At 48.7% G+C, this 15,589-nt stretch overlaps 1 protein-coding gene across 4 annotated transcripts in view; it reads left to right on the top strand.

Annotated features, from left to right (window-relative positions):
* OTOF (otoferlin) overlaps positions 1-15,589 on the top strand; it is a 141,660-nt gene that overhangs the window by 116,569 nt on the left and 9,502 nt on the right. For 2 of the 4 annotated variants that reach the window (XM_006835217.1, XM_006835216.1), the window contains exons 17-33: positions 27-207; positions 309-429; positions 915-1,015; positions 1,188-1,278; positions 1,459-1,575; positions 1,848-2,000; positions 2,424-2,613; positions 2,693-2,817; positions 3,480-3,614; positions 4,616-4,777; positions 4,919-5,038; positions 5,393-5,554; positions 5,651-5,813; positions 6,152-6,282; positions 7,903-7,932; positions 8,280-8,411; positions 14,725-14,791. In XM_006835217.1, the coding sequence (XP_006835280.1) occupies positions 27-207; positions 309-429; positions 915-1,015; positions 1,188-1,278; positions 1,459-1,575; positions 1,848-2,000; positions 2,424-2,613; positions 2,693-2,817; positions 3,480-3,614; positions 4,616-4,777; positions 4,919-5,038; positions 5,393-5,554; positions 5,651-5,813; positions 6,152-6,282; positions 7,903-7,932; positions 8,280-8,411; positions 14,725-14,791 (2,181 nt within the window). The remainder of the gene's footprint in view (positions 1-26; positions 208-308; positions 430-914; positions 1,016-1,187; positions 1,279-1,458; positions 1,576-1,847; positions 2,001-2,423; positions 2,614-2,692; positions 2,818-3,479; positions 3,615-4,615; positions 4,778-4,918; positions 5,039-5,392; positions 5,555-5,650; positions 5,814-6,151; positions 6,283-7,902; positions 7,933-8,279; positions 8,412-14,724; positions 14,792-15,589) is intronic. The other 2 variants (XM_006835218.1, XM_006835219.1) reach the window with 1 other exon arrangement.

Genomic DNA, 15,589 nt, shown 5'->3' on the forward strand with positions numbered 1-15,589 from the left:
CCCACCAAGGCTCCTTCTGCCTCCAGGCAACTATGGGAATGAAGTTGATGGCTTGTCCCGACCCCAGCGGACTCGGCCCAGGAAGGAGCCTGGGGATGAGGAGGAAGTAGACCTGATCCAGAACTCCAGTGATGATGAGGGTGATGAGGGTGGGGACCTGGCCTCTGTCTCTTCCACCCCACCCATGCGGCCCCAGATCACTGACAGGTGGGTCAGAAGGTTCTGGGAGGAGCTTCTATCTTACCTCGCCCCGGGCCTGCCACCAGCCTGAGCTTACAGTCCTCATCCTCTCATCCGCTTTTACCCAGAAACTACTTCTATCTGCCCTACCTGGAGCGTAAACCCTGCATCTACATCAAGAGCTGGTGGCCAGACCAGCGCCGGCGCCTCTACAATGCCAATATCATGGACCACATTGCTGACAAGCTGGTCAGGGCCAGGCCTGGGGCAGGGACTGGGAGTGGGGGGGGTAAGGTGCCGGAAGTAGGGCTTACCTGCTAGGAATCATCCCCCTATATATATATGCACATATACCACCCATCTAGCTGGAAGCTGGTGATAGAGGACCCAGGTCCCAGGAGTAGGACAAAGGCACTGGGGTCTGTCTGGAGAGGAATCCTGGGGTTCCCTGCAGGCAGGTGGCCAACCCCTCTGTCTCTGGTCTATACAAACCCCTTTTGTAACCCTGGGTTCTTCTCAGCCCCAAGAACCAAGGACCCCAGGAAAACAGAACCAGGGAAATAGGATGTTTGCTCATGAGCACCAGATCCGGGCAGGTGGCACTAGTGAGAGGTCCCAGGACGCTGGACCCTCATTTCCCCCTGGTGAAAGTGGAGGAGACATTTGGGAAGACTGGGAGCAGGGGAGGGCTGTGACTCAGTGCCCTCACACACACACACACACTTGGTTCACAGGAAGAAGGGCTGAATGACGTGCAGGAGATGATCAAAACGGAGAAGTCCTACCCCGAGCGCCGGCTGAGGGGTGTCCTGGAGGAGCTCAGCTATGGCTGCTAGTGAGAAGAAGGGGTTATGGTGGGGGCTGTTGAGACTAGACAAAGGGGGCTCTGAGCTGGGCAAAGAAGGAGATAGAGCACCTACAGTTTAGACTTGGCTAGACCACCGGGACCCTGCCTCCTCTGGGCCGGTGTCTCCACTGAGCCCTGGCTTTCCACCTCCCATCCTTAGCCGCTTCCTCTCCCTTGCTGACAAGGACCAGGGCCACTCGTCCCGCACCAGGCTTGACCGAGAACGCCTCAAGTCCTGCATGAGGGAGTTGGTGAGCATGGCTGGGCCACCAGGCAAGGTCTGGAAGCTCTGTTGGGCAGGAGGTGAAAGGAACAAGCTAAGGTGGGAGGGACATCTATCTCTGGGTCACAGCTCCCCAGGGGTAGCCCCTCCACATGGCTGTACCCCAACACCGAGTTCATCTTAACCCCACTCCCCTGCCACTCCACAGGAGAGCATGGGGCAGCAGGCAAAGACCCTGCGGGCACAGGTGAAGCGGCACACGGTGCGAGACAAGCTGAAGCTATGCCAGAACTTCCTGCAGAAGCTACGCTTCCTGGCAGATGAGGTGCGGGATATGCAGTGCCCTCTGCCAGCCGAGTGGAGGGCCTCAGTCTCAAATCACACTGTGGGGAAGCTGCAAGCTTTCACAGAAAGGGTCCAGGTCACCTAGGAGACCCTGCCGGCTCTGACAGCCAGGCATCAGGGACCAGCAAACCCTTCATCTGGGGAGGTCTTTCCCACATGGGGCCTGACAGCAGCCAATCTCCTGATGACCCCACATTCAGTCCTGGCCCTCTGAGCCTGAGGGTCAGCCAAGCTCACCGTCCACTCCCTCAGCCCCAGCACAGCATCCCGGATGTCTTCATCTGGATGATGAACAACAACAAGCGCATTGCCTATGCCCGGGTGCCCTCCAAGGACCTGCTCTTCTCCATCGTCGAGGAGGAGATGGGCAAGGACTGTGCCAAGGTCAAGACGCTCTTCCTCAAGGTGCCGGAGGGGAGTGAGGTCAGATGGGGTTAGCCTGGGGTCTCAGTGGTCTCCCCTTGGAGGGAGCAGCATCCCACCCCCACCCCACCCTGTCCCAGCCTCCCTGGGCCTGGCAGGCCTGAACCCATGGAAGTGGAGCTCTCAAGTCACGAGTACTCAAAGAAGAGCTGGAAAGTAACCATGGGGAGGCAGCATGGGCGGAGGCAGGACGGGGTGCAGGATGGCCCCAGAGAGAAGAGGCAGACATAACCCCAGCCTGCACACCCCATTTTGGCTGTGGCACTCGCACCTCTCCCCACAGCCTAGGGGGTACTAGCAGAAAAGCAGGGACAGCCCTGACCAAGGACTCAGCATTCCCACTGCCCAGTTCCCACCCCGTGAGACCTGGCAGCAGGCTCCCAGTGACCTCAAGCCCACCCCCAGCTGCCGGGGAAGAGGGGCTTTGGCTCCGCGGGATGGACGGTGCAGGCAAAACTGGAGCTCTACCTGTGGCTGGGCCTCAGCAAACAGCGCAAGGACTTCCTGTGTGGCCTACCCTGTGGCTTCGAGGAGGTCAAGGCAGCCCAGGGTCTGGGCCTGCACTCCTTCCCACCCATCAGTTTGGTCTACACCAGTGAGTGAGGATCCTTGGCCCACCTGGGGGAGGCGGTGAGGTCCCTGTTCCCGGCTCTCAGCCCTGCTCTTCCCCACAGAGAAGCAGGCGTTCCAGCTCCGGGCCCACATGTACCAGGCACGCAGCCTCTTTGCTGCAGACAGCAGTGGCCTCTCTGACCCCTTCGCCCGTGTTTTCTTCATCAATCAGAGTCAGTGCACAGAGGTGAGGGCCTGTGGGACAGGAAGGGGTGGGAGGTGGTTCTGGTCCCTGCAGGAAGTGGAGTGGGGGGAGGAGAGGTTCTAGCAGAACTTCCCAAAGGAGAAGTTGATTAAAAGTGGGAGGCAGGTCCAGCAGTGGCTTTGAGAGAGCCAGGAGACTTAGGTGAGACCTGGAGGAGATCAGCAGAACCCCTGGTCCACAGAGGGAACCGTGCACACCAGGCCACAGTGATGGAGGTTATGGGCTTTCATTTTGGTTAGGCTCAGCACAGAACTCCTGCATGGTGCAAACCAAAATGTTGGCACTCAAGCCCACCCAGAGGCCCCTTGAAGAAAGACATGATGATCTACTTCTGAAAAACAAGCACTGTAAACTTAGGGAGCACAGTTCAACTCTGACACATATGGGGCTGCCTGCTATGAGTCAGAATCCACTCCACAGCTACTGGTGTCCATACTTAGATGCCTTGGGGTGGGGAGGGCAGGGACAAGCCTCACTTCACTTCAAGGTTCCCAGAACATTTGGGTAGTCTGACATTTCTGATTCCAAGTCCTCCGGAAGCTGTAGAGACTAGGTAGGGTTGCCTTCTGCTTGTCTCTCTGCCCATCCACCACCTTATTACTCACCCTCCCCGCCCTCTTCCCAAACCCAACCCCATGCTATAGGTGTTGAATGAGACCCTGTGCCCCACCTGGGACCAGATGCTGGTGTTCGACAACTTGGAGCTGTATGGAGAAGCTCATGAGTTACGGGATGATCCCCCCATCATTGTCATTGAAATCTATGACCAGGACACCATGGTATGGGCCTCACATCTGTGTTCTCTTTCCTGTATATTGGTGCTATGCTGGGCCACCTCCCCAATGCCTCACTCTCCGCAGTTCCTTGGCCAGGGTGCTGGGAAGCTGGGAGTCGGAGCTGCCGATTGGCCTTCCAGGAAACCCCAGGTGTCTCCTTCCCTAGCCCTGTGGCCTGCCCCCTTGTTGACATGGTGGGCTTCCACTCTCGTTTCCTGGCACAGACAGACTGAGCTCGGGTCCAGAGTCTTCAGGAGAGCTGCCAACAACTTCCTACTGCATCCCAAGGCCTCTCCCACCTACCACAGTCACTCACACCCCATAGCTCTCCATAGGAGGTACTCCAGAGGGAGAAGGAAGGAGTGGGGTGATCCCTCAAGAGTTGGGGAGCCACCTTACTACAAACTACCTCAGCAGCTCTTCACGGTACTCTGGACTAGAAGTTGTTGTTAAGTGCTTCCTAGTCTGTTCCTACTTTTGGTGACCCTGTATAAGGTTTCCAAGGAGCAACTGGTGAGTTTGAACCACTGACCTTGAGGTTCAAATCAACCGTGCAGTTGAGCACTCATCCTACAGTTTCACACCAAGACTTAGGAGTTGTTGTTGTTGTTAAGTGCCGTCAAGTAAGTTCCGACCCATAGTGACTCTGTACAGGGTTTCCGAGGCTATAAATCTTTACGGAGCAGAAAGCCTCATCTTTCTCCTGTGGAGAGACTGGTAGTTTCAAACTGCTGACCTTAAAGTTCGCAGCCCGATTCCTAACCACTACACTACCAGAGCTCCTTACAAGGATCTTATTTCTAATTCTGCTATTCATTGGCTGCATGGCAAGTCTTTGGTGCTCCCTGAAACACAGTCTCCCCATCTGTAAAATGGGGTGATCACTTCAGCCTTCTTACAACAAATCACAAGGCTTGTTGTGAGGACTGAGTGAGACCAGAGATGTAAACGTGCTTGGTGGACTGAAAACCCCAAGCAGCCATCCTGATTGTCTGATGTATCAGGGCAAAGCTGACTTCATGGGCCGGACCTTTGCCAAACCCCTGGTGAAGATGGCAGATGAAACATACTGCCTGCCCCGCTTCCCGCCCCAGCTTGAATACTACCAGATCTACCGAGGCAACGCCACTGCTGGGGACCTGCTGGCTGCCTTCGAGCTACTGCAGGTGGGCTGGAACAGCTGAGTGGGTGGCCTGGGGCCCATGGGTTTTCCCTGTCTTCCCAGGCAACATGGCAGATTGTTCATGAGGGAAGACACCCTCCCCCTGGCCTTCCTGATGTGTAACTTTGTGGCTCCTGCTCCCCAGATTGGTCCAGCAGGGAAGGCCGACCTGCCCCCCATCAATGGCCCCATGGATGTGGACAGGGGCCCTATCATGCCTGTGCCTATGGGTATCCGGCCTGTGCTCAGCAAGTACCGAATCGAGGTATGTGGGTGCGTCGGGCTGCCATCCCCACCCTGACCAGGCCTCTGCTGGTCTGCTGTTCTCTTGCCCTTACCCCCTCTCACTCTTTCCCCATCAAGCATTGTCCATTCTTGGTACAGTGATGGCAGCCAAGCCCCATAGAGCTGGAGGCCACTTCTCCTTTACTCAATTAAGGAAGCTGAGGGCCCAGGAGGGGAAGGGACTAGCCCACTGTCACACCCTGGGAGCCCCTGCCCTGTCTGTACTGGGTCACACTGCCATCTTCCAGGATGACCCTGCTCACCAGGCCATCCCAGCGCTAGCCTCTTGAGCACACCTACCCCTCATTGTTCGCCTCTCTCCCTCCTCACACAGGTGCTCTTCTGGGGCCTGAGAGACCTAAAGCGGGTGAACCTGGCCCAGGTGGACCGGCCTCGGGTGGATATCGAGTGTGCCGGGAAAGGGGTACAGTCATCTCTGATCCACAATTACAAGAAGAACCCCAACTTCAGTACCCTTGTCAAGTGGTTTGAAGTGGTGAGTGTGGGTGTGGGGTGTGGGGGAGACTCTGCACAGCAGAGTCCTCCCTTTCTCTGAGGCTGAGGCTTCACTTCACCACACACCCCCCCACAGGACCTTCCTGAAAACGAGCTGCTGCACCCACCCTTGAACATCCGAGTGGTAGACTGCAGGGCATTCGGCCGTTACACCCTGGTGGGCTCACACGCTGTCAGCTCCCTGCGGCGTTTCATCTACAGGCCCCCAGACAACTCGGCCCCCAACTGGAACACCATGGGTATGGCCTAGCTCCACACACCAGGGGTCAGCCCACACTCCCATCCAAGCAGCCACCAGCTGCTTGGGGCATCAGCAATGGGAGCATGGGAAGGGCAGGCAGGAGGACCTCGCCCTCCGGGCTGAGGTAACTGTCCAGGACTGCCACTGGCTCCCAGTCAGGCCTCCCTGTCAGGTTCCCCAGCAGGTCGTCCTTCCTCTCAGTCTAGTCATTTGCTTTCTCTCTCCTCTCTCCATGGAGAGTTCCAGAATCAGCCTCAGAACTCAGAGTCTTCTCACCACCCCTACCTCTCACTACCACTCCTCCTCCTCCCTCTGTCTGTCCATCTCTCTTTCCAGTCAGGCTTCTCTGGGGCTGCCATGGGCTGTGCAATGGGGGTCCCTTCTATCACCCCACAGGAGAGGTTGTGGTGAACATGGAGCCAGAAGTTCCCGTCAAGAAGCTGGAGACCATGGTGAAGCTGGACGCGGTGAGGGGAGTGGCTCTGCCTGTGAGAGAGCAGCTTTACTCCCACCTCCTGTGGCCCCTGGTGTTGAGGGCTAACCGCCAGTGCACCTTGCAAACATCTGCATTCTTACACCATCCAAAATACCAGACTGTCCGTTCACTCTGTATGTGTGCATGTGTCTGTGTGTCAGCTCATGGTCTGTGTACAAGACCAAGACAGCTGCAGCCACTCCAATAGTGGAAAGGGCGGGCAATGGATTCCACGTGAAAACACTAGCTCCCATCCAGAGCTACCCTCCCACACACCACACTCCCCAAGCCTGGAGTGGGGAAGGATTTTCAGGTGGAAACTGCATTTCTCTTGAGACCTGCTGCCTGGGAGGTCTGGATGCAGAGTCACCTTTCTGTCAGAGACTCTGCTGGGGAGGGTCGGCTGGGTCCCAACAATGCAAAAGGTACCTCTCCATAGCCTTCTTAACCCGTTCCTGACCTCCTATACAAGTTTCTAGCTTTTGAGGCCTGTACTTGGTCTAAAATGACCTTCCCTTGGTCCTGGGTCAGGAAAGGGAAGCAGTGCTCTGGGTCAGGGGGCTGTGCTTCCCGGTTCAGTCTCCAGAACTCTTCCCTGGGGAGCCTGTTCCTCTGGGAGAGTAAAGCCTTTCAGTTCCAGGCCTTTGGCAGAACAAGACAGAACTAGCCTACACTTTCCCAGACTATAGCTCACTGTCCCACAGGCCCACCTCAGGTCTGATGGGGGAATGTCTAGCCAGTGCCCTCTTCGGCTATGTAATTGTATGTATGTCTGCATAATTTTCTTCCTTCCTTTTTTTCTTTTTTTGTGAACATTTTATTATAGTTTGAGTGACAATTTGCAGAGCAAATTAGAAACCATTTTGTTTCCTGACATTAGTTGCAATCTCCTCAGTGGAAAAGCACTCTTCCCACTTCCTCCCTGAGTTTCTGTTTCCTTTCATTCTTCTTTCCTGCCCTTTCCTGCTTTCTGAGTTTTGTTTTGTGGCAAATGCTGCCCTTTTGGTTTCCTATGGTTGATTGTTCTGAGCAGCATGTTCTTCATGAGATGTTATTCACTTTATAAACCTGTCTATTGTTTGGCTAAAGAACATCATTTTCAAAGCTGCCTGCCCCCACCTGCCCTGATGAGGAGGACCTGGGGGGACGTGGAGTTAAGGTTGACTCTGTGTGTGAGGGAACTCCCACTGCCTGCCCTGTCACCATCCCTCCTTAACCCTGATTGCTCTTTGAAATCACCTGAGAAGTTGAAGTAGTGGTACCCAGCACCCCCGTTCTGATGCCATGGAGCCCCATACTGGTAATCTTTTCAAGCTCCCCAGAAAATCCTAATGTAACACTAGGGTTGAGAATCACTGCTTTGTAAGGTCCAAGGAAACATTTAGAAACGTCTATGAAGCAGAACTTTTGTAGACTCACCAAGCATTGTACGCTTGTGAAGGCAAACTTGTCCTTGTGAGTGTGGAGCTGACAGCACATCACTGTGAACATCCCTCTGTGTGTGTGTATGTGCATTTCCTATTCTCCTCCCTTCTCCTGTCCCTGGCTGCTGCCTACCACTTTAGGCCCCAGGAGCTAACTCTGACCCTGTCTCCCTGGTCCCTCTATACAGACATCTGATGCCGTGGTCAAGGTGGATGTGGTGAGTGTGGGGATCACCGAGGGGCTTTGCATCAGTAACTGAGCTCCCACCTCAGCCCCCCTTGGAGACAGAGTGGGGTGGAAGGCAGGCAGCAGGGCCCTGAGAGCCCATCCTACCTTGACCCCAGGCTCACACTTGGCAAGTCACAACCCTTTCTGGTCTGGGGTACCCTCCTCCACTAAAAATGGTTCTGCCCCCTTGTCTTTGGTGACCCCAAGGGCATCTTGGAAACCAATGGTCAGAAGTAGGGGGCTGCCCCCTGGATAGTCCAGGGCTCTGGGAACGGCCAGGGAGCAGGGGAACATGCAGGCTTCTGGGCGTGGTCCACCTGGATCCCCACCCTACAGGCTGAGGAGGAGAAGGAGAAGAAGAAAAAGAAGAAGAAGGGCACAGCTGAAGAGCTGGAGGAGGAGGAGCCCGATGAGAGCATGCTGGACTGGTGGTCCAAGTACTTTGCCTCCATTGACACCATGAAGGAGGTGAGGCTGCACATCAGGGAGACTGGGTGAGGGGAGGTGGCCCCTGTACTCAGACCCTCCTATCCAACGTCTTTCCTACCCACTGCTCATCAGAGCTTGCTCCCCACCTCCATTAATATGAGCTTGGAACAGCCTTGAAGCTGAAATTCAGAAATCACCTTTTCCAAGATGGCGGCCCGGTCTACCTTTCCTGCCCCAGTTTTCTCGTATCCTCATTCTTGTATTCTACAAACATTTGTTGCGTATATAGGATGAACCAAACACCATAGTAGGTGCTATGGTAACCCAAAGATAAAAAACTGTCCTTGAGAAAGTCTCAGTAAACTGAGCAAAAACAAATAAGTAAACAGATAACTACAAGACAGCCTGATAACAAAGGGAAATCAGTGGTTGGGGGAGTCAGGGAAAGCTTCAAGGTGACCTTTGAGGAAAAGAAAACTGTGCACAGCAGAGGACACCTTCTTCCCCACACTGTTATGTGACAAGTCTTTGCTGCTGTTTCTTTGAAGCACTCTTTCCCTAGTGCACATGCGTGTGTTTTGCCTGGTCCACCATACTGCAGGCTCCAGGAAATATATCTCTCCCCCTTTCTGTGTGTCTCTTCCCCACACTACCTACATGGCTCAGGACACCACATGACTGACCAGATGACTATGAGGTACAAGTGCCTGCAGTTGTTTCCTCAATGGGGCCTGAGCTAATCCAGCCAGTTTGTCTCCAAAAGCCCCTTCTGGGACTAAAACTGTGTGTGATATTTCCATCCACATCAGTTAGCCTAAAGTCAAGTTAGAGTGGTACATAAGACTAAAATGTCTATCTTTCTTACCTACTAATTCTAGAAAGGAGCTCTGGTAGCATAGTGGTTACGAGTCGGGCTGCCAACCTCAAGGTTAGCAGTTCAAAACTACCAATGGCTCCGTGGGAGAAAGATGAGGCCTTCTGCTCCATAAAGATTTACAGCCTCGGAATCCCTGGGCAGGGTCACTATGAGTCGGAACTGACTCAAAGGCACCTACCTAACAACAACAAATTTTGGTACTTGCATCTGTGAGTTTAGAGATGGCTCCGTTGTGTCCAGATTCTAGCCCACAGACAGGTAAAGAGAAGAAGGGGATACATAATCCTTTCCTTTAAAGGGCCCAAGCCAGAAGTTACACATGTAACTTCCACTCACATTGGCCAGAATCGAGTCATGTAGCCACATTTAGTTGCAAGGAAAGCTGGGAAATGTAATTTTTATCTAGGTGGCATTGTACCTATCAAAACTTCTAAAGAACAGGAGAAGAAACCATTGGAGACAACTAGCAGTCAGTATCTTCAAAGAGCCGTAGTGGTGCAATAGATTAAGCTTTGGGCTACTGACATCAAGGTTAGCAGTTCATACCCATCAACCACTCCCTGGGAGAAAAATACGGCTGTCTGCTCTGGTAAAAAATGAGTCTTGGAAACCTTAATGAGCTGTTCTGCTGTGTCCTATAGGGTCACTATGAGTTGACAATGGTTTGGGTTTTAGTATATCTTCTCCCATCTCCTGGTTTCAAGTTGGCCAGCCTAGAGCAAGAGACTGCTTGTTGCCACCTTGCTCTAACCCTGTAATTTGCATGTGCTGCCACACAGATTGACTAAGAATGGTGGAAGAATACAACCCTGGAGCAAACCTTTCCTAATTTTAAACCACTCAATGTTTCAGTGTTCCCTTGTTCTGTTCAAACGACTATCTCTTAGTCTATGTACAGGTTCCTCAGGAACACAATTAAGTGTTCTGGAATACTCATTCTCTGCAATGTTGTCCATAGTTTGTCATAATTCATACAGTCAAAAGCCCTTCCATAGTCAATAAAGCACAGGTAAACATCTCTATGGTATTCTCTGCTTTCAGTCAAAATCCATCTGACTGATGTCAACAATAATATCCTTCATTCCACTTCGTTGTTTAAATCTGGCTTGAATCTTTGACAGTTCTCTTTTAATGTACTTTTTTATTTTTTAAGGTTTTTATTGTGGATTGAGTGAAAGTTTACAGGGCAGATCATCAGTTTTACATTCAACAAATCGTACACTTTGTTTCATAACAATAATTGTAATCCCCACCATGTACCATCAGTTACCAGTGTTTCTCTCTATTCACTTTAGCTCTTTTTTTTCTAAACATTCAGGCATATATAATAATTTACATCACCAAAGGGCACATTCTGCGAGCCTGCCTCCTGGCCACCATCTCTTACTCCCTCTCTTCCCATGAATCTAGAGTCCTCAACTGCTCCCTCTTTCCATGTCCCCATCTCTGCTTCCACCTCTGGTGTCGTTGCTTCTCTGGATAAGGTCTCACATTCCGCTTGTGCTCTTCTCCCTTGATGGTCCTAAGGTCCTTTGTTTATGAACTGTTCTCTTAATGTACTTATTGTGAATTATGTGATAGTTTATGTGGGAGAATATTAGCTTTACATTCATCCTATAGTATATCATTACATTGCCATTGTTATAATCCCCCTCCATGCATCATCAAACCAAAGGGTCCCCCGGCCCCGCCACCGCCACCGCCAGCCTGCCCCTTGGTCGTCAACACACAGCTCCTCTCCCTCTCTGGGTCTAGAGTCCCCAGCCACTCCATCTCTCCACGTCATCATCTCTGCCTCCATCTCTGGCGCCACTGTTTCTCTGGGTAGGGTCCTGCACTCGGCTCTTCTCCCTTGATGGTCCCAGGGACCTCTGCTCCTGGAATGCAAAGTCAACCACTCCCCTCCTTTTGCTACAAAACATCTACCCTTACATTTCCAACCCTCACAGTCAGTCCTGATAGTAATTATTCACTATTGTACCACATGAGTGCTATCCCCATCTCCTTTCATCAGTCCTGCCCAGACACATTGGATATTATTTCTCTTAATGTACTTTTGTAACCATTTTTAAATTATCTTTAGCAAAATTTAATTACATGTGATAGTAATAATATTGTTCAATGATTTCCATTAGGTCAACTCTGTTTGGAATGGGCACAAATATGGATCTCTTCCAATCAATTGGCCAGGTAGCTGCCTTCCAGATTTATTGGCATAGATGAGTGAGTACCTCTAGTGCTTCATCAGTTTGTTGAAAGGTTTCAATTTGTAGTCCATCAACTCCTGGATCCTTGTTCTTTGACAATACCTTCAATGTATCATGGACTTTTTCCTTCAGTATCATTAGCTCTTGGTCATATGCTACCTCTTGAAATGTAACCTTTGACCATTTCTTTTTTGGTACAGTGATTCTGTGTATTCCTTCCATCTTCTTTTGATGCTTTCTGCATCATTCAATATTTTGCCCATAGAATCTATCAGTATTTCAAGTTGAGGCTTAAATTTTTTTTTTCAGTTCCCTCAGCTTTAGAAATACTGAGCATGGTCTTCCCTTTTGGTTTTCTAACTCCAGGTCTTTGCACATTTCGTTATAATATTTCGCTCTATCTTCATGAGCTGCCCTTTGAAATTTTCTGTTTAGCTCTTTTACCTCCTCATTTCTTCCATTTGCTTTAGCATCTCTATGCTAGAAACACATTTCAGAGTATCTTCTGACATCCATTTTGATCTTGTCTTCTTAATGACCTTTTGCTTGCTTCTTGTATGATGTTCTTCATGTCACCCACTAATTCTTCTGGTCTTCTCATTAGTGTCTAATGCACCAAATCTGTTATTCAGATGATTTCTAAATTCAGGTAGGATATTTTCAAGGTCATACTTTGGCTCTCATTGATTTGTTTCAATTTTCATCAGCTTCAGCCTGAACTTGCATATGAAGAATTGATGGTCTGTTCCATAGTCTGCCCTACCCTTGTTTTGGATGATGATAGGAGCTTTTTCACCATCTCTTTCCACAGATGTAGTCTGTTTAATTTCTGTGCATACCATCTGGTGAGATCCATGTGTATAGTCACCTTTTAAGTGGTTTAAAAAAGCTATTTGCAATGAAGAAGTCATTGGTCTTGCAAAATTCTATCATGTGATCTTCAGCATCATTTCTATCACCAAAGCCAAATTTTCCAACTACTGGTCCTTCCTCTTTGTTTCCAACCTTTGCATTCCAATCGCCAGTAATTATCAATACATCTTGATTGCATGTTTGATCAATTTCAGACTGTAGAAGTTGGTAGAATTCTTCAATTTCATCATCACTGACTACAGTGGTTGGTGTGCAAATTTGAATAAAAGTTGTATCAACTGGTCTTCCTAATAGTTGTATGGATATTATCCTATCACAAACGGTGTTGTATGTCAAGATAGATCTTGAAATGTTCTTTTTGATGATAAATGTGATGCCATTCTTCTTCAGTTTGCCATTTCCAGAACAGTAAACCATGTGATTGTCAGATTCAGAATGGCCAATACCAGTCCATTTCAGCTCACAAATGCTTAGGATATTGATGTTTGTGTGTGCCATTTCATTTTTTACAATTTCCAGTTTTTCTAGAGTCTACTTAGTGCATTCCATGTTCCAATTATTAATGGATATTTACAGCTATTTCTCCTAGATTTGAGTTGTGCCCAATCAGCAAATGAAGGTCTTGAAGGCTTTATTCCATTCGTGTCATCTCTATCAACTCTACTTTGAAGAGGCACCTCTTCCCCAGTTGTATTTTGAGTGCCGTCCAACCTGAGGGGCTCATCTTCCAGCATTATCATCTAACAATATTTTGGTGTGATTCATCATATTTCAATATTCAATATTCTTGTGCTGACAGTATGTCACTGCTCTTCATAAGGATTTCATTGACTAAATATTGGGAAGTAGTCTGTCTCTTCTTCCTAGTCTATCTTTGTCTAAAAGCTCAGCCAAAACCTATCCAACCATGGGTGACCCTGGTGATATTTAAAATATCCATGGCATAACATCCAGAATCATGGCAACACACATGCCACCACAGTACAACAAACTTACAGACAAGAGCTGGATTATATGAAGAAGAACATGGTATCAGAATTGGACAAAGATTTATTAACAACCTGAGATATACAGATGATACAACCTTGCTTGCTGAAAGTGAAGGGGACTTAAAATACTTACTGATGAAGATGCAACTCATATGGGTTGCATCTTTATGTAAAGAAAACAAAAATCCTCACCACTGGATCAATAAATAACATCAAGATAAATAAAGAAAAGATTAAAGTTGTCAGACTTAATTTTTCTCCGATCAATCATCAAAACTCAGAAGCAGCAGTCAAGAAATCAAACAATGTATTACATTAAACAAATCTGCTGCACAAGACCTCTTTAAAATCTTGAAGAGAAAAGATGTCAGTTTGAAGACAAAAGTGTCCCTGATCCAAGCCATGGTATATTCAGTAACCTCATATGCATGTGAAAGTTGCACAATGAATAAAGAATACCATAGAAGAATTGATGAATTTGAGTTATGATATTGGAGGAGAATATTAAAAGTACCATGGACTGCCAAAAGAACAAACCAATCTGTGTTGGAAGAAGTACACCCAGAGTGCTTCATGGAAGCCAGGATGGCCAGACTTCATTTCTCATATTGTAGACATGTTATCAGGAGGGACCAGCTCCTGGAGAAGGACATCAGTCATGCTTAGTAAAGTGAAAGTTCAGAGAAAAAGAGGAAGACTCCCCCCCCACAACAAGATGGATTGACACAGTGGCAGCAGTAATGGGCCCAAGTGTAGCAACAATTGTGAGGTTGGCACAGGACTAGGCAGCATTTTGTTCTTTTGTGCATAGGGTCACTATGAGTCTGTACCAACTCAATGAAATCTAACCACTACAAAAGCCACTAGAAAATAGTGTGGTGCCTAGGTTGAAAACTTGTGACTTAGTTTCCAATCAGTGGAGTAGATTGAGTAAAAGAAAATAAAGCACATATTCTTATCTGGTTATAATTTTCTACATTAATGCATAATTAATAATACAACTATGAATCAATATTAAAGGGTGTAGCACTGTGGGTAAATGTGCTGCACTGCAAAGTGGATTTGTACCACAAAGTCGGCAGTTCAAACTCACTACATGCTCCCTGGAAACTGCAGGGTCGCTATAGGTCAGCACTGAATTGACGGCGCTTAACAACAATAAAATATTTTATATGCTACACAATTTTAAAACATCATAAACTCCTAAGTACACTTAGTCACATTCCACACATCATAAACTGTTTTTAACCCACTTAAGCAGAATACATTATGGATTTTAAATGTAACAGGAAAGGATTTCTGCATCTCATGTATTTAGAACTATCTGAGACTAGAGTTAAAGATCAAAAGACTCCTCCCCAGGAAACCCACCTTCCTTCCTCTTCATCTGCCTCATCTTTTGGCAGCAACTTCGACAGCAAGAGGCCTTGGGAGTCGACCTGGAGGAGAAGGAGGAGATGGATAACACAGAGGGTAAGCCTGGAATCCTGCATCTCTGTCTGCATCCCCGCTCTCACCCCCGAGTGGCTGGTTCCTTACCTCCCACAACAGCTGCCCAGACATCATCAGGAGCCTTTTGGGCCCTTATCTAGAGTAACTTTCACTCTATCCAACTCAGCAACCATAGTCACCGGCGTTTAGAACTGCAGAATGTCAGTGTGAAAGGAATATTAGAACTCATCCCATCCAGCATTTTCCAGGCCTTTTCCCACAGAACAACACTAATAAGTATTCTAAAGGGAAAAAAGGAGCTTGTTCTACAGTCAAATGAGTTTGGCAAATGTTGGGCTAAACCAAGTTAAACTGGTTCTTTTGCTGCAGGACTTCTTAGATCCTTTAAATGCACACATATATTTTAAATCTCTGATAGGAGGATGGCTGATGCAAATAGTGAATACATTCAGCTGCTAACAAAAAGGCTGGAAGTCCAACTGTGGGCTGTAAAATGGGGGAGGGGGAAAGTGTAGGGGGCGGGTCTCTAGGATATACCCTTTGCTTGGTGGATGATGCATGGAGGGGATTGGAACCATAGCAATGAGATGATATACAATGGAATGAATGTAAAACTAAAGTTCTATCATGTAAACTATCATATAATTCACAATAAAACATTAAAAAAAAAAAAAAAAGGCTGGAAGTCCAAGTCTACCCAGAGGTGTCTTGGAAGAAAGATCTGACAATATTTCCAGAAAAACAGTCAGCCATTGAAAACCCAATGGAACACAGTTCTACTCTGGCATACATGGAATCATCCTGAGTCAGAGTCAACTT

The sequence above is a fragment of the Chrysochloris asiatica genome, unplaced genomic scaffold (assembly GCF_000296735.1).
Source record: "Chrysochloris asiatica unplaced genomic scaffold, ChrAsi1.0 scaffold00016, whole genome shotgun sequence".
Lineage (NCBI taxonomy): Eukaryota > Metazoa > Chordata > Mammalia > Afrosoricida > Chrysochloridae > Chrysochloris > Chrysochloris asiatica.